The sequence below is a fragment of the Acomys russatus genome, chromosome X (genome assembly GCF_903995435.1).
Source record: "Acomys russatus chromosome X, mAcoRus1.1, whole genome shotgun sequence".
Lineage (NCBI taxonomy): Eukaryota > Metazoa > Chordata > Mammalia > Rodentia > Muridae > Acomys > Acomys russatus.
This window is the reverse complement of record NC_067169.1, coordinates 53341299-53365102: the sequence shown is the minus strand read 5'-3', so window position 1 is coordinate 53365102 and position 23804 is coordinate 53341299. Positions and strand designations below refer to the sequence as shown.

The 23804-nt window shown below is 40.6% G+C and overlaps 1 protein-coding gene and 1 pseudogene across 7 annotated transcripts in view; both read left to right on the top strand.

Annotated features, from left to right (window-relative positions):
- The window catches only part of Phka1 (phosphorylase kinase regulatory subunit alpha 1), a 118473-nt gene that overhangs the window by 66020 nt on the left and 28649 nt on the right, over positions 1 to 23804 (top strand). For 4 of the 7 annotated variants that reach the window (XM_051142265.1, XM_051142264.1, XM_051142263.1 and 1 more), the window contains exons 18-26: positions 3910 to 4079; positions 6672 to 6848; positions 8631 to 8722; positions 9372 to 9511; positions 15922 to 16078; positions 16779 to 16858; positions 20323 to 20401; positions 20528 to 20657; positions 23193 to 23294. In XM_051142265.1, the coding sequence (XP_050998222.1) occupies positions 3910 to 4079; positions 6672 to 6848; positions 8631 to 8722; positions 9372 to 9511; positions 15922 to 16078; positions 16779 to 16858; positions 20323 to 20401; positions 20528 to 20657; positions 23193 to 23294 (1127 nt within the window). The remainder of the gene's footprint in view (positions 1 to 3909; positions 4080 to 6671; positions 6849 to 8630; positions 8723 to 9371; positions 9512 to 15921; positions 16079 to 16778; positions 16859 to 20322; positions 20402 to 20527; positions 20658 to 23192; positions 23295 to 23804) is intronic. The other 3 variants (XM_051142268.1, XM_051142267.1, XM_051142266.1) reach the window with 1 other exon arrangement.
- On the top strand, positions 227 to 2815 carry LOC127184610 (TSC22 domain family protein 4-like; annotated as a pseudogene).

Sequence of the window (23804 nt, the reverse complement as noted above, 5' to 3'; positions counted from 1 at the left end):
TTGGGAGAGAGAACGCTAGATGTATTTAAACAGCCTTAAGCACAATACCTGGCAGGTACAATTTAAGCTAATTTTCTAAGCTAGTCTGGCTACCTCCTAGCTGCACTCCCCAAATTACTTGCTAGTATGTTGTCCTGTCTGGGCTGGATCTGTTCTAGCAGGCTATGTTCTTTCTCTCCATCTTATTTCTTCCTTGTCTCCTCTCCTCCATCCTCCTCCTGACCTCATGGTCCCTAGCTCAGACCCCAAGCCTGAGAATGTAAGTTCCACCTACCTCTATTCTGCCCAGTAATTGGCTTTAAGCAATTTTATTTACCAATAAGAGATAATTGGGGAGTAAAGTTTATACAACACCATTTGGCATACATGAGAATGCTCTTGTCTATACTGCAACCAAATCTTGGGGGCCAGTATTTAATATTTATATACCAGACCAACCCCCGCCCCCCCCCCGACATCTTTTCTCTAAAGTTTTTGAACAAGTGGTGCTGGCTTTCATTGATTCTTGCATGGAGGAACTATTACAGAGTTATAAAATAGCCTTCTAAAATTTTGTTTGTCTGCATATGTACATATAAACCAAGGCTCATTTTGACAGGGTTTCTATCATTCTGTGTGTCTAATATTGGAATTCTTATATATAAAAATTATCTTGGAGATACATCCAGTTGGGCCACGTGGGAGGAGCTTTGAGTGAGAAAGCCACTCAAGGGACCTGGAGCCAGCAGGGGGCTGAGCCGCCCCCTCCCACAGCAATAGGGAAGACCAGTGGAGTATTGACTCAGGCCGCGCCTGGGTTCTACCGTGGAAACCCCCCCTTTTTTACTGTCTCTCCTCACAACTGCAAACTTTCTACCGAGATGCCTGGCAGAGTGAGATGTGACGCCCCACCCAAGCGCACTGGGCAGCCCTTGATTGTCGCCCGCCGTGGCCTGCACTACCCAGGGCCCAGGATGCCCTTAGGGTTTAAAAAAAAAAAAAAAGGACGTCTTTAGATCTTTAGTCCCTAGGTCCTCTCTCCTTCTCAGCTCCGTGGCTGAGGCCTGAGAGAGTTTGCAAGCTCAGCTCTGGGGTTTCGGCAGAGACAGCAGGAAAAACTTGCCTCTGCGCCCCCCTCGCCACCTCCCCTCCCCTGCACTTCAGTCACTAACCAGGCACCCCCAGTTTCCCACAAGGCCCTCTTACCATGTCGGACCTAGACATCCCCAGGCCCCCCCATATCCCTGCCATGTGGTCCCCCTTGTTCCAGAGGTGTCTGAGCCTCTCTCCAGGAGCCCAGTCCCTTCCTCCAACCTGAGCCCAGTCCGGAGCCTCAGGGACCAATTAGTGGTGGTAAGAAAAAAAGTAGTTTTCAGATCACCAGCGTCACCACGGACTATGAGGGCCCAGAAAGCCCAGGGGCTTCGGATTCCCCTACCCCACCGGCTCTCTCTAGGCCCCCGCCCCGCCTCCCCAATGGGGAACCCAACCCTATTCCAGGGGGTAGGGGCACCCCTCGGAATGGCTTCCTGCCACCTGGAGCCCCTGCCTCCCGTTTCCGTGGTGAAGCTGCCCCAAGGCTTGGGAGAGCCTTATTGTAGAGGTCTGTAGACGCGTGTGGAACCCCCAAGCTTCAGCCGGCTCCTGGAGGGAATTCGAGGGGCTTCGGGAGGCACCGGAGGCAGATCATTGGATTCTAGGTTGGAGTTGGCTAGCTTGGGTGTAAGCACCCCTATCCCACAGCCAGGCCTGTCTCAGGGCCCCACGTCTTGGCTCCGCTCGCCCCCCACTTCTGGACCACAATCCTGCTCCTTCACAGGGGGGCTGGGCCAACTGGCAGGATCTGGCAAGGCCAACGTGGAGACACCTCTGCTGTCAGCCTCTCCACCCCAGACGCGCCCCCCAGGGCCTGGGACTGGAGATAGTGCTCAGCCCCTGCCTGCCCTGAGGGTCGAAGTGGAGTCTGGGGGTTCAGCAGCCGGAACCCCTCCACTGTCACGGAGAAGAGATGGAGCAGTTCGGCTAAGGATGGAGTTAGTGGCTCCAGAGGAGACAGGGAAGGTGCTGCTGATGGACTCCCGCCCCAACTCCACAGCCCTCTACTTCGACGCCAGCCTGGTGCACAAGTCTCCAGACCCCTTTGGAGCCGCAGCAGCCCAGAGCCTCAGCCTAGCATGTTCCATGTTGGCCATCAGTGGTCACCTGGACAGTGATGACGATAGTGGTTCCGGAAGCTTGGTTGCCATTGACAACAAGATTGAACAAGCCATGGACTTGGTGAAGTCCCACCTCATGTTTGCCGTGTGAGAAGAGGTGGAGGTGCTGAAGGAGCAGATCCGAGACCTGGCAGAATAGAACGCTGCCTTGGAGCAGGAAAATGGATTGCTGCGAGCCCTGGCCAGCCCGGAGCAGCTGGCCCAGCTGCCATCCTCGGGCCTCCCTCGGCTCGGGCCCTCTGCACCCAATGGGCCTCTTCCATCTGAGCCTCCTTTCCCTCACAATGTGCCTTTGGGGGGCTGCCACCGGCTGCTGGGTCTTGTGCCAGTGGTCTGCCCCTCTTCTTCCTATGTAGCTTTAATGCCCACACTCAACCACAAAGCCCAGGGATGGGAGTTAAAGGCCCAGTACTGGCCTGTCCCTTCCCACCTGGTCTCCCCAGAATCCCCAGGCTTTGCCAGATGAGAAAGAACCTAGGAGGGGGTGCTTATCTAGAGCCCCTTATCCATGAAAGAGTCCAGCCCCACCTCCTTCCCTAGGTTACCAGTGTTCTGGGGAGCCCCCACCCCAACAATAGATGGCCTAGAAAGGTTTGGAGGTTCCCTGGCAGGCCTCAGCCCTAGCCTAACTTCTTCTTCCAAGTGTTCCCTCTCCTCTGCCTAGGGGAGGGGGTATATGGACAGTATCTTCAACTTCTGGGATTCAGGTTGTTGTTAAAATAATAATTATGATTTTTAAAAATCTGAAGAAACTTGAAAAAATTATCTTATTTTGTATATTAATATATATTCCTTGAATTCTCATTTTATTCACCATTTCATGGTCCATTCCTATCATTATTTCTTTGATTTTTCAAATTATCCAAGGTCTGGTCATTGGTAGCTACTTTACCTGGGTTTCTTTAGAGGCCAGCCTGGCCTACAGAGTGAGTTCCAGGATAGCCAGGGCTATATAGAGAAAATCTATCTTGAAAAACAAACAAACAAAAAAAGAAATTTAGCACTACTAATTTCATTTGGAGTTTTGTAATTGGCTTATTACGTAGAGAATGATATGGTTCAACTCACAATGTCACAATGTATAAAATTTCAAATACTTGCTTATGTCCAAAATGGTCTTTTGATGTAATTTTTTTAAACTTTGTAATATTTCTTTTAATTTTTATTCTGTGTGTATGGGAATTTTTGCCTGCATATGTGTCTGTGCACTATGTACATGCCTGATGTCTACAAGGGCCAGAAAACAGTATCAGATCCCTTAAAATTGGAGCCACTGTTCAGGTACTGATAATTGAGCCCAGGTCCTCTGGAAGAGCAGTCAGTGCTCTTAATCACTTGGCAGTCTCTCCAGCTCCTGCTAGTATTTTTTAAGTGATGTGATAGATTTGTGTGATTTATCTTCATTATCTATCTACTTCTTTAATAGTTAATGCAGTTTTTATCAGACATTCAGCATAGTGTATAGCAATGGAAGAGAGTAGAGCTAATCTGTTGGAGGGTTGTGAACTCTATTAGTGGCTTTTCCTTAAAAAACCCTTTCTTAACATTTTTTAAATATGATAAGAATTCTTTTATTAACAATTGTGGCTTACTGGTACATTTGTTTAATTTTTAGAGCTGGGCAAAAGGCCTTGTTCATACTAGGCAGGTATTTCACTAACTGTGTTACTTTAAAAAAAATCTCTGATTTTCTGTTTTCTATGTACCTTGTAAGGGTCCAAACAGGTAAATTGTCAGAGTTTTTGACAACATCTTGCTGCACACACTTAAGTTTCATGGACCCTGGACCTGAGGGTAAGCTGTACAGTGAAGATTATGATGAAGACTATGATGATGAGCTGGAATCTGGCAACTGGATGGATAGCTATGAGTCAACAAGTAATGGTAAGGAGGCTTGAAACAGCACTGGCTGGCCAGACAAGAATACAAATGATCTTTTAGCTTCATTGTTAAGACAAACAAACAAACAAAAACAAAAAGCCAGGCTTCCAGCAATCTCATACTCACCACCCTTACTCCTCTTTAATAACATCTAGATCTCTACTTTTGTTCGGCTTCCTTTTTCTTCTCTACGTCTCTTTGGGTTGGGTCTAATTAATACTTCTGTGGTGGATGATTGTGGAGTGTGGGGTTAGACTATGCCTTACTAAAATTAGGATTCCTTTCTTGAGCATTTGAAGTAGCCGGTGATTTGAAATGGGAAGAAACAATGGTGAGTAAACAAAATGTCATCAATAATATAGTTGAAAACATCATACATACATGTACAATATTACCTTTGGCATTAAGAATTAGAAATTAAATTTGGTTACAGTTATGTTTAAAGTTTTATATAATTTAAGGGATTATATTTTATGCATCATTAGAGGTATTGATATTTCTGAGGAAGTCTGTATAGTTTGAAAAAGATTATTTGGAATGCCTATTGCTTTTATTGACAAACTAGACAAATAATGTGCATAATAAATGCTAAGGATATAAACATGATGCCATGGGAAAGCATTCTGATAGCATGGATTTAAAATGACTGAGAAACACTGACTGCAGTGCACAAGTACTGACCTTTGCAAGACAAAAATTACATTGTTTGAACCCCCAAAAGGGAATGGTTAATAATAGAATGGTTCTTCTAACTATCTAAATCTTGGTGGATCTGTTTTTGTTGTCTGGCTATTTGACTGTTACCATCTATTTTAAGACACTAACAAGCATAATCTCATTTATAATAAGCCAACACATTGGAAGTATTATTTTTGTTTGGACTTAACATTTATTGGATATCCCTCTTCATTTGCTTAGTATTTCTTTTTTCAGAAACCACTTTGAAAATTAAATGAAACTGATATCCTTCTGCTCAATATCTGGATTATATTCAAGCTTAAGATCCCTGTCACTAGGGTGTCACTGAATGTGAGTTCCATTCATGCAGCTCTGCTAGTTCCCATTAGTCACATCAGAGGGACTTCTGGATGGCTCACTGAAGATTGTCCACAACCGGACAATGCATGACAGACTTAGCCAGCTTTGGTCTTGATCCCACCACTGTGCTTCTCTACCAATAACATTTTGAATGTTCATATGAAAGCGTGACATCCCCATTATCTGTATTCAGAGATGATTTATATGTGTCACTGCTTTGGACATTGTGACATGATGTCATCATCTAGAAAATTCATGCTCAAGAACCATGCAATAGCGTTACCAAAACTACCCTTCAAGATTTGAGTAAGTTCACTCTTTTGTGTCAGGCTGTATTCATGGCTGTCCTTGGCTATACGTAGCCCACAAGCCATGAGGCTGGATATACTTGGAAGATGTATGCTTGTAGGAGAGTGAGCCCAAGAGAATACAGATCAGATATACTTTCTGTAACAATAATCAATGCCTAGGACACCTGCTGTGTCCTGGCCCGCGGAACAAATCGAATCAGGGTTCACCTGAAAGAGAGAGTGGAGATTAAAAGTAGGGTACAGAGATGCGAGAAATAACGAGTCAAGTCTAGAAATTTCTGATCAAGACTCACTTTAATGCTGACTAGTAAGAATATATAGAGAGCAAGGTCAATAGGATCTATTCTAATCCCACTCACCCTAGCCCCCAGGCAAGAATACAATAGCCTGAATCGCTCCCTGTAGAACTTCCTAGTTCTCTGGGTAACTCCCTGTAAGAACTTCCTATTTCTCTGAGTAGTTCCCTGTAAGAACTTCCTTGATCCTCTGGCTGGTTCCAAGTTGGGACTTCCCTACTTCTTTCAAAGGTAAATAGTCCAAGGATAGCCTAGAACACAAGACCTCGTGAGGCAAAGGTCAGCAACTCGAAGGTCACAGCATGCAGTCTAAGCACAGGATTCTGACATGGCAGAATTTGGCAAGGCTCCCCACAGACACCACCTGCCCCAGAGTAACAGCACATATTTGGTGAATAAATAAATAAATGAGTTGACTAAATGGCAGTTGTGGATGATAGTCCTTTATTCAACAATGGCATATAAAGCTGCTTTTTGGTTAGTGATTAGAACTAGTATTTGTAGACTCTGTTCACAACCTAACTTGATATTGGATGGAAGATACTTTCACAAAAGTATCTTCCTACTTGTGGGACCTGAAGGGACCTGTCCTGCTCCTACTCCACTGTTGGTCCCCCTTCTGCCACCACTGCCATCACACACAGAAGTTATGAAATACTTGCTCTGCTTGTTCTAGAACAAGTTCATACCACTTTCAGCTGCCAGTAACTTTACCTCTGTCTCAGTAAAATTGAAGAGCAGGTGGGTCCTGGTAAATGGCCAGACCTTCTAAATCTTAATCTATGAGGTTAGACAACGATCACAATTTTTTTTTCTCCATGAGCTAAGAACAGCCTACTTCTGACACTATTTTAGGTACAAGAGCCAGTCATTCTGACCGCTGGGGTAGATTTTAACGTAACTAAAATATTCATTTTTTGTCTCTTTCCCTTCCCTGACTAACCTTGCAGCTCGCTGTGGTGATGAAGTTGCTCGTTATTTAGACCACCTTTTGGCACACACTGTTCCCCATCCTAAACTAGCTCCTACCTCACGGAAGGGAGGGCTAGATCGGTTCCGAGCTGCTGTGCAAACAACTTGCGACTTAATGTCCTTGGTGACCAAGGCCAAGGAGCTACATGTACAGAGTGAGTAATACCATTACTCTCTAGTGTCAGACACAAAGTGGCATGAAGCCCAAGACGGGGCAGGATGTTGATTATACCATAAGCAGGAACTTGGTTTTGTTCATTGCTTTGGTCCCGACCTCTTGGGCAGTACCTAGAATACAGTAGGCACTTTGACTACTTATGAAATCAATGAATTAGATATAGTCTTGATATGAGTATTGTCATGTAGTCTGGTGTAATCAGGAAAACAGCAAGGCACAGGACAAAAAAGGCATATCCAATTTTAACATAGAAGAAGAATGGGAAAGAGGAGATTACTCATTTGTAAAAATTCCTTATTTGAGGGTAATTTTGTTTAAAGAGAAAGCATCATTAGAATAGTACAAAACAGGAGAAACTGAAACAGAGACTCGCTCTCTTGTTTTTTGTTTTTTGTTTTTTTAGTTTTCCGAGACAGGGTTTCTCTGTGTGGCCTTGGCTGTCCTGGACTCGCTTTGTAGACCAGGCTGGCCTTGAACTCACAGCGATCTGCCTGCCTCTGCCTCCCGAGTGCTGGGATTAAAGGCGTGCGCCACCACACCCGGCTGACTCGCTCTCTTGTTGAGCTACAACTAGCTCTCCCTTTGTGCCCACTATAGATGTACACCCGGTTGTTCTAGCCATGTAGATCTTGAACCTAACAGTCATTCTTCACCACATCGCACAGTCCTCTCCATAACCAGTACCTTCCTTTAGTACTGTTTTCAGTGGAGGACATCTTCTGTATATTTGAATAGTAGCCATGGTTCCTAAGACTGTATTTCAGTGGTCGCTTCATGTGGAGAGAGGCAAGGACTCCTGGGCCACAGCTGGATGACTTGACTGTTACATTATACAGGGGATGAGAGTGATTGAGATGCATGCTCTTGCTACCTAAGTCTCCATTGACCATTACTAACCAGATACTAAATGTGAGCACTAGAGTATTGTTGGAAATTGAACAGAGGGAACAGCGTAGTATATCCTTTGGTTATGCTCCCTACAGAACGGGTTTGTGCAAAGACATGAACCCAGAATTTAATTCCCAGAACTGTTATTTGAGTTTTGTATCGTCTCTCTGTATAAAATGGTGAAAAGGACATGCAGGTCTCTCCTTAGAGGTTATGGTAAGTATTACAACTACGTAAACAAAACATCTTAGGAGCCTCTCAAAGTTGATCCGCCACTACATGGTTTTTGATTCTGTAGATAGAACCATCCAGTTCCAATCTCTAGAAATCAAATCTTCACCCAGGGAAGCCCAGAAAAAGTAAATGTAACTGAGTCCTTCTCTTCCGTGTTTTGTTCTGTGATAATATCAGTGATACCATCATGTGATAGAGACAATGTTAGTAAATATAATATCACATTGGTCTGCTTTACAGTGCAATTACAGAAAATCTTTTCAAAAGTATTTTTTAAATTCATTGATTAATTGGATATCTTTTTTGTTTTATCGAAACAGGGATTTTCTGTCTAGTCAGTTGTAGCTATCCTAGGACTCACTCTGTAGGCCAAGCTGGCCTTGAACTCACAGAGATCCACGTGCCTTTGCCTCCCAAGTGCTGGGATTAAAGGTGTGCACCACTGTACCTGGCGATTAGTTGGATATTTAAAAAATTATCTAATATCTACATTTCTTTTTATTGATATCAATGAAGGAAAATTTCATCATTTTTGTTCAAAAGAACTGACTTATATGTTACCTTATTGCTGAAGTCAACTGTGTATTCTATTAGTTTATTTATCTTCACTTTTCCCATGAATGCCAACTTCTTGCAGATGTTCACATGTATCTTCCTACGAAGTTATTTCAGCCTTCTCGCCCCTCACTTAACTTACTTGACTCGCCTCAGTCTCCACAAGATAACCAGGTAACTGCATATCTTTCTGTAAGCTTTTTATAAAAATCTACCATCTTTACTGGAAGTAATAAAAGTAGCCAGTATTGTTTCTGGTGTTAAACAAAACACTCTCAAATGAAGTGCATGTCTTTTTAAGTTTACTCTTCACATAGGTAAGGTGTTCTTCTTAGACTTCAAGAAAACTACTTTTCTCTGTCATAGGGCTTGTTGGCTTTATTGGTTTGGCTTTGCTTTTTTTTTTTTTTGGTTTTTCGAGACGAGGTTTCTCTGTGTAGCCTTGGCCATCCTGGACTCACTTTGTAGACCAGGCTGGCCTCGAACTCACAGCGATCCGCCTGCCTCTGCCTCCCGAGTGCTGGGATTAAAGGCGTGTGCCACCACGTCCGGCTCTTGGCTTTGCTTTTTATCGATACTTTGGAAGAAGTTTTGAGGCAGTAAGTAACTCATACTGAACTTAAACTTACCATGTAGATGAGGAGGGCCTGGAATTCCTGGTTCTGCTGTCTCAGCCTCCCAATGCTAGGGTTATAGGTGTGCACTACCACACCTGGGCAGCATTTAGAAAATTCTTATGGAAAAGGTTTAGAGGTGGAAAGATAATACATTCTAGGGTCCCATCTAGTTAAGCACTGTTTACTTATCATTGCTTCCTCCAAAGGTTCCTTCTGTTCGTGTAGAAATGCATCTTCCTAGAGACCAGTCCGGGGAAGTGGACTTCCAGTCACTAGTTTCCCAGTTAAAGGAGACCTCAAGCTTACAGGAGCAAGCTGATATACTCTATATGCTCTATACAATGAAGTAAGTGATGGACATTCCTGGTACACTTTAAGGTACATAGTGGGAGGAAGTATAACATGTTAGTCACCTTTCTATATTATAGCAAATACCAGGAGTATTTTATTAAATATTATATAAATTGTATTATATTATTAAAAGAAAAGGTTTATTTTACATCACAAATAATTCCTTATTTTAGCATTTGTATTTTTAAATTATTTTATCATGTTGTTTTGCTTGCATATATGTCTATGCACTCTGAGGCCAGAAAAGGGTGTCAAATTTCCTGGAACTGGAGTTACAGATGGTCATGAGCCGCCATGTTGGTGCTGAGAATTGAACCCTGATCCTTTGGGAGAGTAGCCAAATGCTTATAACTGCTAAGCAAACTCTCTAGCCCCTAATATTAGTATTTAATAGACATGTATATTGATATATAATTTGTCTCATTTTACTGGCTTTTCTTCTGCTTTTAACTCATTTTTAATCATACTTCAAAAAACTATTTTGTTGTTGGTAAGGAGACTACAACAAACAATTTAACAGTCTGTATTTTATTCTAATGAATAATCAGGTATCGACTCATGTTAAATAATAGCCTGATCATTATTGTTGATTATTTTAACTATATAAAATTGCTATTTTTCATATGGAAAAAGAGAACAAAGATATTTTATTTTGGCTCATAGTTTTGAGGGTTTCATTCCGTGATTGGTTGGTCCTATTGCTTTGGTATCTGTAATGAGGGACCAGATAATGGCAGCAACATGAGGTAAACCACTTGCCTTATAACTGGCTTACAAGAGACAGAGAAAGAAATATTATAATAGTGTCCCAGTAGCTCTTGCAAGGGCACACCTTAGTGACTTAAATTCATGCAACTGGACCCTACTTTGTCATGATTTCCACCATCTTCCAATAATTCTATAAGTAGAGGACCAAGCTTTTAACATTTTTTTTCAAGCTTTTAACATTTGAGGACTATACTATATGTAAACGATAGCACAGCAGTGGAGCATCATGTACCTGTTTACTACAGTTTAGCAACATACTCATTATATGACTTCAAAACCTACATTCACAAAATTAGCATTATTCCTACCTCACAAAAGGCTCAGTGGTTAAGGGACTAGCTCTTCTTCCTGAGGACCTGGATTTGATTATCAGTACCTACATGATGACTCCCAACCATCTGTAACCATACTCCTAAAGGACAACCTAAGTAAGCATCAAAACAAGATCCCTGTCAATAGTCTAATGATGATAATCCTGATGGCATTATAAACACAGTTGTACAGGAGTATTTTTAATAGTTGCCACTCATTGGAATATATTTCCTACAATGGGAAGTACTAAGTACATAAGCTATTTGTGCAGTGCTCAGGATCAACCTGAGGTCTATCTATACAAGGCAAATCATCTATTTTGGAGCTATGCCCTGAGGCGTCGGGTTTTACATTCTCACGTTGCTAAGCTTCAACAAACTATTGAACAAAGAATACAAATCTTACTGTTCTAGAAACTGAGTTTGACAAGTCAAGATAAGAATTTGAAAGCCATGCATACTAAAGTCATGAAGTTGTACTTAAGGCAGTAATGGTTCTTTATTAAGCAGTTGCTAAGAAGAAATAATTACTAGCCTGGAACAGTGGCACTTACCTGTAATTCTAACACTTAGGAGGCTAAGATAGGAGCACTTCGAGTTAGAAGCCAGCCTCAGCAATCTAGACAGACCCCATGTCAAATTAAAAAAAGCCCCAAGGTCAGATTTTTAGTTATGTTGGGCCCTCCTGCTTTTTTTATACAACCCCATCCCCACCTAACATGTTAGCAGTGGCTAAGCTGTGAGTCATGAATTTTTTCTCTCAGAAATAGCTAGGCAGATCTTTTTAGGGCTGCTGAAGGATATCCCATGTGCCTAACCCCTTCCACCTTCTGAGAGTTCCCCTGCCTTAAGTTTTTCTGGGTGACAGAGCCTGAGCCATTGCTACTTACTAGACATTTCTCTACCATTAAAACCTACCTCATCAGTCACCTTTGTGAAGCCATCACTGGTTTCATCTGCCTATTAGCAGATCACAGATTCTGAGAGACCACAAAACTTTTTTTCACATTTCAAACTTATTTTTGACAATTTCAGTGTTAGAGGAAAGTTTTAAATATAGATAGCACAAAATACTTGGGTACCCTTTACTCGCATCCCACAGGTGTTTTTACAGAGCTTCTGTCTCTGTCTCTCGGGTTTCTTCCTCCTCTCTCTTCTCTTCACTCTGTGCTCTGCTCTATTCTCTTTCTCTCTTCTTCTTTCCCCTCTCCTTCTCTCCCCCTACCACTCAGAGATGTGACCCCCATTTACTCCCCAATATTTATTCAGGCTGCATTTCCTAAAACCTGTAAGCCTCTTATATAAGCATAGTATAATGGTTAAAATAAAAAAGTAAAACAATGCTATTATCTACTTGTATGACTTATAAAACAAAATCCAAAATTGTGTGTTCTGTTCAATTCTCATGCTCCATGTCTTCATTGATCAGGAACAGTTCCTGCATCTTCATTTTTTAACTTTATCAACATTAAGATATGCATTTTTGCAGCCCTGCCACTTATGTTCCTTTCTGTGGGAACATATTAGTCTTACTGCTGATAGTGTTGGTTTTGAAACCTTGAATTAGCCCTTTATTTAAGGAAGTAACTTCCAGTTTCCTTCACTAAAAATTTATTGTGTTATCTTTTGCAATCAAAAACATCCTGTGGAGATACATTTTGATCCCATATAAATAGCCCATTTTTAAAAACTTTTTAACCTGCTCATTTTGTACCCATTAATGACATTTCTAAGGTACCTTTTATTCCATATTTTTTTAAATTGACATTTGAATAAACAATAAATTCTTATAGTTCAACTTTTTTTTTCTTTTTTTTAGTTCAACTTTTTAAGATTTATTTTATGTGTATGACTGTATGACTGTTTTACCTGAATGTTTGTATGTATGCCATGTGCATACCTGGTGCTTGCAGAGGTCAGAAGAGGGCATCAGGTCCCCTGGAACTGGATGGTTGTGAGTCATCACGTAGGTGTGAAAAACTGAACCCTTGTTCTCTGCAAGGGCAATAATATATGTTCTTAACTACTGAGCCTTGCCTCCAGACCCTCATGGTACAAAGGTACATGGTGAGAAGGTCAAATAGTCTGCTTACCTGTTTCTAAATACCCAACTTTTTCATGGGCAATGTTATTTTTGTTTGTGTATTCTCCTAGGTACATTCTATGTATATATATATAAATACATACATATATATGAATATTTATAGCCCTATAGACCCAAAGTTAGCATATTACATACATTGTTTTCTATACTCCATATATATGTGTGTGTGTATGTGTATGTATATATATATATATATATATATTACAGTTACCATAAAATAATCACCTTCACACTCAGTGGGCTTGAGCAGGAGTATAACATAATAAAATGGTAGAACTTTAACAGTTCTTGGATTGCCTGGTCTTGATTAGGCTGTTCTTATTCAAAGTCCCTCATTCAGTTTTTGTCAGACATTGACCCATGAATGAAGTCAGCCAAGGTTTGCTCTCATATACTGAGGAGTAGACACAGGCTGTTCACTACAGTCTCATTACCTACAGCTCTAGTACCTCCAAATGATACCCCTCATGTGTCCTTTCCTCACAGCATAATGACAAGGGGTTCTTAGAGTATCCTAGAAGAAAAGATGGAAACTGTATTTTTTAAAAAAATAACCTAGCCTCAGAACTTACTCAGTCCCTCTTTTACCTTAGTCACATGCATGCCTGGTATCCTGTTGGTTTTGTTTGATTTGTTTAGTTTTTCTGTCAATTTGACACAAGCTAGAGTTACCTGGGAAGAGGAAGGAACCTATGTTTGAGAAAATGCCTCCATCAGGTTGCCTGTAAGCAAGTCTGTAAGACATTCTATGATTTATGTCATAAGTCATATACTTATGATTTGTGTGGGAGAGCCCAGGTTACTGTGAGTAGCATCACCTCTGGGCAGGTATTCTTCAACTGTATAAGAAAGTAGGCTGAGCAAGGCATGGAGAACAAGCCAGTAAATGGCTCTCATCCATGAATTCTGCATCAGCTCATGCCTTGGCTTCCCTTGATGATGAATTGTCACCTGAAATTCTAAAATGAAATACACCCTTTCCTCCCCAAGCTGCTTTTAGTCCATGGTCTTTATCACAGTAACAGAAACCTAATTAAGACAACTGGATTTAAAGGGAGAGAAGAGGGGAGAAGTATAAGAAATTATTATACTGTAAGAAGAGCACATTGAATGGAAAATTATTAAGAGCCATTTCAGAAAATAAAATCTGATACTACCTAAGTCTGCCTTATATTTCTTTTTTCTTTTAATTTGTATTAGTGTACATTAATTATATACAGTAGACTTCACATGGCATTTTTATTAGTATACATTAATTATAAACAGTGGATTTCGTATGGCATTTTCTAATAGAGTGTACAAATGTATTATTTAAGTATATAATTTGACCGTTCTCCTAATGATGGACATTTGCGTGTTTTCTAGCCACTCACTATAACAAATAGTGGTTATAGTAAATAATCCCTTAACTAAAATTGTTTCACATATATGGAAGGAAGTTAAACCACAATTTGACTTGATTGGTAGATCAAAATATATAGGTATTTTATCCAGGCTTAGTGGTGCACGTCTCTGATCTTGGCACTTGGGAATTGGAGGCAGGAGAATAAGTTGAAGGCATCTTGGCTATGAGGCCAGCCTGGGCTACATGAAACACTATCTCATCATCTGCCCAACATATGTAGATATACATGTATATGCACATATATATACACATGTATGCATTTTAAGTGTTCAGCTGCATAATTCAGTGCCTTTTCGTTTACTCAAAAATATTGTTTATCTTTCTCTATTGTTCATTACATTTTATTTTATTTTATTAATTTATTCATATTACATCTCAATTGTTATCCCATCCCTTGTATCCTCCTCATTACATTTTTATTAACCCAAAATTAAAGTGTACTTCCTGTATCCATCAACTCCCAACCCCATCTACCCAGCCCTAGTCAACTACAGTGTACTTTCTGGCATTTGAGGCATTTTCTATAAATTGAATCATGCATTTCATGGTCCTATGTGACAAACATTTTTCATTTAGTGTATTATTTGCAAGACTTGTTCTCCATGTTGTAGCATATATCAACATGTCATTTCATTACTGCCAGGATGGCTGGAGGACAGTTTTTTTGTTCTTCACTTGATAGGCACTTGGCTCATTTTTACTTTTCAGCTTTTGGGACTAATACTAGTGTAAATATTCATGTACACAGCCATATTTTCATTTGTCTTGGATATATAACCAAAATAGAAATACTGAGCCATATGGTTACTCTGTGTTTAACCACTGTAAGAACTGTTAGGCTCTTTCCAGTATTTGCAAATAACTCCAGAGGCATTGTTCCAGTTTTCATTCCCACCAGGGACTGTTTAAGTGATAAGCCACATCCATAACAATGCTATCAATTTGGGGGATTTTTAGCAGCCTGATATAATAAAGTGTTATCTTGATGTAATGTTCACTTAAATTTTTCTTGTTACATGTGAGGTTGACTGCCTTCTCCTACATTTATGAAGTACTGATGTTTATTTTGTTCAGTTTTCCTTTGTTGTTTTTTAACTGTGTCTATTTGTTAGAGTTTTTTTTAAAAGAATTTTTCCTATTTTGTAATTTGTCCTATACTTTTCATAGTTTCTTTTTAGTAAGTGTTTATTGTTTTATATGTGTAAACTTATAGAACTCTTCTATTATGGCTTCTGGTGATGTTCCATAGTTAGAAAATCCTCTTCCTTCCAATATTATGAGCTGATTTTCCCATATGTTTTTTAGTACTTTAATACTTATATGTTATCACACATTTAGACTGTCAGGCACAGCTCCAACTTTTTTTCCGATAGCTACTTGATGTTTTTAAGATCATTTAATAAATGATTTACATTTGTCATATACTAAATTCTCAATTCCAGGTAAGTTTCTATATCTCTAAATTGATTTCCATAACAGTCATTGTATAACAATCATGTATCTGGATCCTTTCAACACAAAAAAATTCTAATACTATTAGCTCTTAAAATACTTAAAATGCTTTCAGAACTTTAAACAGCTACATCTGTTTATAATTTCAGCTATGTTGAAGCTTGACATGTGGCTAAAAGAATACTTTGTGTAAAAGCGAAATTATAAAATTTGTGTCTAAGCATATGAATTTCAAGATTGACTCTTAGTTATATTTTATAAGATTTTTTAGTTAAAATTTTCTACTAAAGGAGGCTAAAACAGGTATATCCATTATAACATTAAATTTTTTCATGAGTAATGCACTCCCATCTTTAAAATTCCAGAGGACCTGACTGGAACACTGAATTGTATGAAGAAGGGGGTGCTACCGTCAGAGAGCTTCTTAGTGAACTATATGGCAAAGTTGGTGAAATTCGACACTGGGGTCTGATCCGATACATCTCTGGGATCTTACGGAAGAAAGTGGAGGCACTAGATGAGGTACTAATAAGTTCTTGGACTTACACCAAATCTAAATGGGGAGAAGTTTTAAAGTTACTTCAGTGCTGGGAGGATAGCTCAGTGGTAGGGTAGTGCTTAGCATTCCTGGGATCCTGGGATCAACTCTTTGCACTGCAGGGGGAAAAGCTTGGTTTTTCCTACCTTTTTAAAGCAATCACAACTTCTAGTTGTTTTTTGTTTGTTTGTTTTGTTTTTCGAGACAGAGTTTCTCTGTGTAGCCTTGGCCGTCCTGGACTCACTTTGTAGACCAGGCTGGCCTCGAACTCACAGTGATCCGCCTGCCTATGCCTCCCGAGTGCTGGGATTAAAGGCGTGCGCCACCACGCCCAGCACATCTTCTAGGTGTTTTCAATCACATATATCATGTCTCTGGTAGTCAGTTAGATTTTTATTTTGAGTGACAATTGTATGTTATTGAACCATAAGAACTACAGACTTTGGAGGTGTTATAAACTAAGAATTTGAGACCTTAGTGAATTTACTCTAGGCTTGAAAGTCCCTGCCTCCCAGAAGGTGAAAGTGCCCATGGAAATCCATCTTCTGATCATGTTTCATGAGAAGGAGAGGTTGGTTTGCTGGTACAGGTTAAGGGGAGTTAAAAGTTTTGTGGGCTAAGAAGAAAAATGTTTGGAAATCTGAACTTTCTTTGGAAAGGGTAAGCTTTGCTACCTCTTCCTAGGCCTGCACAGACCTCCTGTCCTACCAGAAACACTTGACAGTAGGACTTCCTCCAGAACCTCGAGAGAAGACCATCTCTGCGTGAGTGGGGCACGTGGCTGGGTTTTGACATGATTTCTCTGCACCTTTAAGAAATTGTGTGGATTTAGCAGAGTCCCCTCACCCTCCTTCTATAACATCTTATATGCAAAGAATCAGGAGAATGACAAGTAAATGAAAGAGAGCGGTTCTAGGAAGGAATGCATAATTATTTTTCTTATAGGCATTTCCTAAATCCCTTGATACTACTCATTCAAACACACACACAAAAACACAGACATTGGGAATTAGCAACATAAAAGTAAAGCATACTCTGAAAGAGAAATAGAAGAAAGTATGTGTCTATTGCATTGGGCTGCTGTTGATGCATCTCCATGCTGCTGAAGAAGGAATCAGAGGTGCTAACATCAAAGTTGCATAGCAGCCTTATTCATAATAGCCAGAACCTGGAAACAACCTAAATGTCCCTCAGTAGAAGAATGGATAAAGAAACTGTGGTACATTTACACTATGGAATACTACTCAGCTATTAAAAACAAGGAAATCCTGAAATTTGTGGACAAATGGAGGGAACTAGAAATGATCATACTGAGTGAGTTAACCCAGAAGCAGAAAGACTCACATGGTATATACTCACTTATAATTGGACACTAGCTCAAGGGGCATGTCCCATGAAAGTCTTCACTTACCAGGAGATTGGGATAGATATGAGGATATCCTATTGGGACTCTAGGTGAGAGAAGTATGGGAGAATGGAGAAATAGAAGGATCCAGAGGGTCCTAGAAACCTACAAGAAGAACATTGTGATGGGTGGATCTGGGCCCAGGGGTCCTGCTCAAACTATGGTACCAGCCAAGGATAATACATGCATTAAACATCGAACCCCTACTCAGATCTAGCCAATGGACAGGACGTTCTCCACAGTTATGACTGACATGAGCTCTGGTGCTCCATATTTGATCACCTCCCCTTGGTGGGGAGGCCTGGTGGCACTCAGAGAAAGGATAAGCAGGCTACCAAGATGAAACTTGATAGTCTATAACCATATAGTGGGGGAGGAGGTCCCCCTTGGTCATAGACATAGGGGAGGGGAATAGGGTGAAAGCGGGAGGGAGGGAGGAACGGGAGGATACAAGTGATGGGATAACAATTTAGATATAATCTGAATAAATTAATTAAATAAATAAATAAAACAAAGTTGAAAGGAGAAATGGGCACTTAACAGAGCAGCCTGCAGTAGCATTTCTGCAAGAAGAGTGTCATCAAATCGCCACTGGCCCAGTGTGCTGCAGCTTCTCATTAGCAGTAGTCCCCTAGGATGGGCTGGGACTAGAGCGGGTGATGAGTGGAGCAAAGTTACAGTGGAAGTTTAATCCCTATACACGAGTATCCATTTACCACTAGTCATGCCATTAAAGCCCTATCTGCACTAAGCCTATTTAATTTCATGTTATGCTACTGCCAATATTTAAATCTACAAGCAGATTGTATTTATAAGAAACATTTTGGGGGGATTCTAATTTCATATGTGATCAAAACTAAATCTGGTTTTCTATGAGAGAATGATATGAAAAAAACATATCCCCTTGCCTGCCAGTTCTACCCCAATAACTAGGGCAATAGAAAAGGTTTTATTGATTTTTCTTCTCCTCCCCCCCCCCTTCTTCTTTTTGAGACAGTATCACTGTGTGCTCCAGACTTTCCCAGAACTTGCAATCAATCCTCTTACACCTCATCTCCTGAGTATTAGGAGTATAGGTGTGCACCACCATGCCTAGCTAGGTTAACCAGGGATAAACAAGAGTGAAGTTATCAGGGATACCTTGGTGTCTGCAGACTACCTCATTCCCAGTTCATATACATGATTTCAGCTGCCTGTAAGGTCCAGTTCAGAATTCTGGACGGAGGCTTGGAGAGACATGTCCTAGGACCATTTGTCACAGTTTCTATATGTAAAGTCTTAGTTATGCTTTAGGAAAATAGTTGGCTAACTTGCTTGGACTGCCATGACAAAATATCATAGTCTGGCTGGTTTAAACAACAGTAATTGACTCTGACAGTTTCAGTGTCAGCAGGGCTAGTTCCTTCTGAAGGCTGTCAAGGACTTTGTTATAGGCTTCTTCTGGGCTTTTAGATAAGCTGTTTTCCCCTGGGTCTCTTCATATTTTTCCATTCTATCCATGTCTCTGTGTCCAAATTTTCTCCTTTTTATAAGGACACCAGTCATCAGGAACTTTCTTAACTTCACTTAAATCACTTCTAAAGATCATATTTTCCATTAAAATCACACGCTGAGGTACTAAAGTTCTGAATTTCAACATATGAATGTTAAAGGACACAGTATAACCTGCAGTGCTTTACTTCTAAGAAACAAAAACTTGTATCACAAATAAGATCCTGTTTTGTGTCACTATAGGCATTTCAAAAAGAATATGCTTTGGCACATGCTTGCCAACTCCACCATGTCGAGACTAGAGAGATGACCCAACAAGTAAGATTGAACACTGCTCCTGCAGGATCTCAGTTTGTTTCTTAGCACTTGTGCTGGACAGCTCACAACCCCTTGCAACTTCAGTTCCAGGGGGGTGGCAGATGGCATAACACCTCTGACCTCTGAGGGAACCTGCAGTCAGGTGCACATCACCTCCCCTGCCACACATAAACACAATTAAAAGTAAAATATTATGTTATGTCACTGAGAGTGAGTCATGGAGTGTGACAGCGTGACAAGTTGTGGTAATGTATGGCTTTTATTCCGGCACTCAGAAACCTAAAGCAGGAAGATCAAAAATGTAATGCCAGCCTGGGCTACATAGCAAGATCCTATGTAAAACAAGCAAACGATGCCCCCTCACAAAAAATACACAACGAAAAGACTACTGACAGAAGAGACAGAGAGTCATAAATATGAGTGTGTATAGCCCTGTGTGTCTGTGTGCTTGCAAGTGTAGCTGACCTGATGAAACTACCTAAAGATCAGCAGACCCTTTAGGATGTGTCTATAAGAGCCGGGCGTGGTGGCGCATGCCTTTAATCTCAGCACTCGGGAGACAGAGGCAGGTGGACCACTGTGAGTTCGAGGCCAGCCTAGTCTACAAAGCGAGTCCAGGATAGCCAAGGCTACACAGAGAAACCCTGTCTCGAAAAAAACAAACAAACGAACAAACAAAAAAGATGTGACTATAAGGAAATAAGATGGCTTCCCAAGGACATAGCTCAAAATCAGCTTCTTTGTAGCCATTATGCTTACTGGTCACATGTTAAAGACTAAACATAAAAGAGTAGTCTGGAAAGACATCTAGGGTTAAGCTTTAAATGAAAACTATAAGTTAACGGGGCCAGAGTGGGCCTCAAAGGCAATAAATGAGCTTTTTGTTCTGAAAGAACTAGAAGCGACACAGGCTTGTGGCAGTGGCTTGGACTTGCAGTGAGTTTTTAAGTTTTAGAATATATTTAGGCTAAGTTATTGTCAATGTTGGTCTTTATTCACTGTTTTCTTCTGCAGACCTCTGCCGTATGAGGCACTCACTAAGCTGATAGATGAAGCCAGTGAAGGAGACATGAGCATCTCAATCCTTACACAGGTGGGCAGCATCATGAAGCCTAACCGGGTAGTTGATGTTTCAATACTTGTTTGTAATTGACTGACAACCAAATAGACATTGTGAAACCTGTGCTATAACTTTTGTTTATATCCATTCTCTACCCAGGAAATAATGGTCTACCTTGCCATGTACATGAGAACTCAGCCTGGTCTCTTTGCTGAAATGTTCCGGCTTCGAATTGGTCTGATCATACAAGTTATGGCAACAGAACTGGCCCACTCTCTTCGATGCTCAGGTATTTATTTAATTCAGTAACTGATTTTGGGTGGAATTCACTTCTAGTGCAGATCCATGGAGTTTGGAATGGAGAGGGAAAGAAGCTGTGTGAGGCTTTCTTGTTCCTGTATTCATTAGTCACTGCCAAACGAAGCAAAAAGATGGCATGTTATATACAGCTTCAGAAATGTCCAAATATCACCCCTTGGAGACTGCATTCCATATTCTTCTTAAGCAAGTTCTTTTAGCTAACTTCTTCCTAACACCTCAAGGGCTTTGGAGATTGGCACACTGTGTGTGCTCTGATTCAAAGAATGAAGCCTTTGAACACCAAGTGTGTGACTCACGTACTAAATAGTGCACCCTAGTGTTAGTGGTCTGTCAATAGCACAATAAAACAAGGAAGGAAGGATTTAATTAACATTTGTCAACAAGACTCAAAAATATTACAGGTTTATTTCTCAAGATAACAATTTTAGTTGAGAAAATAAATGGATCTGGAGGAAGCTATACAGCAAAATTGTCACACAGGTTTATCCAACTTTTTGACTGTTCTATACAACTTTTGCCACCTATGAAGTTCATACTTGAGAACCATGTAATTAAAAAAATTTTAAAAGCCAGGCAGTGGTAACAGATATCTTTAATCCCAGCACCCAGGACCTATTATTTACCTACCAGATGCTGTTATTTGGTTTTATATTTATATACATTGTCTTATTTAATCCTTACAGCAGCCCAGTAGAGAACACAATGTAATACTATTTCGGCCAATAAAGAAACTGAAAGATTTAAAAAAAAGTATTAGGTAGGCAGTGTTGGTAAACACCTGTAATCTCAGCACTCAGAAGGCAGAAGAGTCAAGAGGATTTCTGTGAGTTCGAGGCCAGCCTGGTCTCTACAAAGCAAGTTCCCAGACAGCCAGGGCTACGCAGGGAACTCCTGTCTCAAACCCTCCTCCTAACAAAAATGTTAATTTGCCCAGAGTTACATCCCTAGTTTTATAGTAGAAATTGAAGCCATGTCTGTCTGATTTCAAATGATTTCTAATCAGTACATTTTAGAAGTAAATGTATAGGATTATGCAATTGTGGTATCAAGGAATGTTTTTTCCCCAGAGGGTTTGTGTCATAATTAGGTCTCTATTTTGGTGATAATGTACCATGGCCAAAAGCAACTTCAGGAGAGGAAAAGGTTTAATTCAGTTTACAGCTTAAAATCCATCATGGGGCGGGGCAGGAACCTGGAGGCAGGAATTAAAGCAGAGGCCATGGAGGGCTTCTGCTTACTCACTTGCTCTGCATGGCTTGCTCAGCCTGGGACCATCAGCCCAGGCATGGCACCACCCACGATGGGCTGGGCCCTCCCAGAGAAATCATTAACCCCCCCCCAAAAAAAAACCCCACAGACTTGCCACAAGCAATCTAATGGATCCAACCCCTCAAGTGAAGTTTCCTTTTCTCAGATGACTCTAGCTCATGCCAGATTGACAAAAACAAACAAACAAACAAAAACAACTAGGATAGTATGGTTATTCAGTAATAAACCTCAGTAATGATAAAACTCTCCCTCATTCTTTATTGCTTCCTGCATATAATAGATTCTTGCTGTTGGCATTATCAAAACCATGGCTCTCGGTCTTTATAGGATTAAAGCCTAGATTCCTGGGTCTGGACTGTAGCTACTAACTCAGTAGTGCTTTGTACAAAATATTTTAGCAATCTCTATTCTCGGAGATTGGTGTCTCCTCTGATTTCCAAACAAGTACTGTTTATTGCTCACTTAACCTGTGTTGTACACAATATTTTGTTGTTCTTGTTGTTTCTTTTGTTTACATGTTCTATATCTCCAAAATTAATGGTCAACCTCTGGAAGTCAGGTGCTATGTGTCATGCCCGCTTGTACTAACAGTGCTTAAAATGATGACCTACGTGCAGTGCTCTTAGTATGTTAGTAATGGTGAGGAACACATTCAAGTTATCCTCAGTATTTTTAACAAATCACAGATTTGCCTGTGTTCTCTTTTAAGCATATGTACTGAGAGCTTTTGAGTTTAACTGTGTGCATGTACATTCAGTGCTGTTCGCTCAATGCCTTTCACTTCTCTTGTTATCCTTCATTCTTCTCACCTTCAAATAAACCCTGTAGGGAGTTACCCAGCAGTGTGGAAATAGAATGAAGGAGAAACTAGTGGGCAAGCTAACCCACAATGTAGATAGTCAGTTCTTACATAATTAAAAACAGTGATATATGAATAGCCAATTATAGGTGTTAGCAATTTGTTCTGTAACTTACATCTTCTGAAGGAAATGACTTAGAAATCCCACAAAAGGAAGGAGAGGAGAAGAGAGCGCACAACCCACATGACCAAACCAAGTGGAGTCAAGTGATCCTGCAATTTTTGTCACTTAACAGGCTGAGGCAGGAGGATGATGAGTTTAAGGCTAGGCTAGCCTAGACTATGTAGTGAGAGCCTGTTTCAAGGAAAAATGTAAAATAAAGAGGATGTGAGAGGCAAACTAGAATTCCTTCTGCCTGCATTTCTGTTCGTTAGCTGAAGAAGCCACAGAGGGCCTGATGAATCTCAGTCCTTCGGCCATGAAGAACCTCCTGCATCACATTCTCAGTGGCAAAGAGTTTGGAGTGGAACGAAGTGGTAAGACCCATGCACTGAACATATATTTCAGGGGATTTAAATTTTAATCCTTAGTTTTAAAATTTTTTTCTTCTTTCAGAGGAGTACTTATCCCCTCTCCCTCCCCACCAAAAAAAACCTCCAATAAATAAAACATGTACAAGCAAAGCTATCTTTGGAACAGGATTTGAAAACTAAAAGAAAACTTCAGTTTAACAAGAGGTTTTGGGCTATGGAGATAGAAGGCTGAGTGGGTTACGTGTTTGCTACACACACCTGACCTGAGTTTGGATCTCTTGTACTCACCTAAAAGCCCTGCTCAGTAGTTTATGTCTGTAATCCCAGCTCACCCCATGTCCTACTTTGCTTTTATTGCTATGGTAAACACCATGACCAAAAGCAACTTGGGGAAGAATGGGCTTCTTTGGCTTAGAAGTCCTGGTTGCAGTCCATCCCTGAGGGAAGCCAGGGCAGGAACTGACGTAGAGGAATACTGCTTACTGGTGGCTAAGTTTGTTTTTTATACAACCT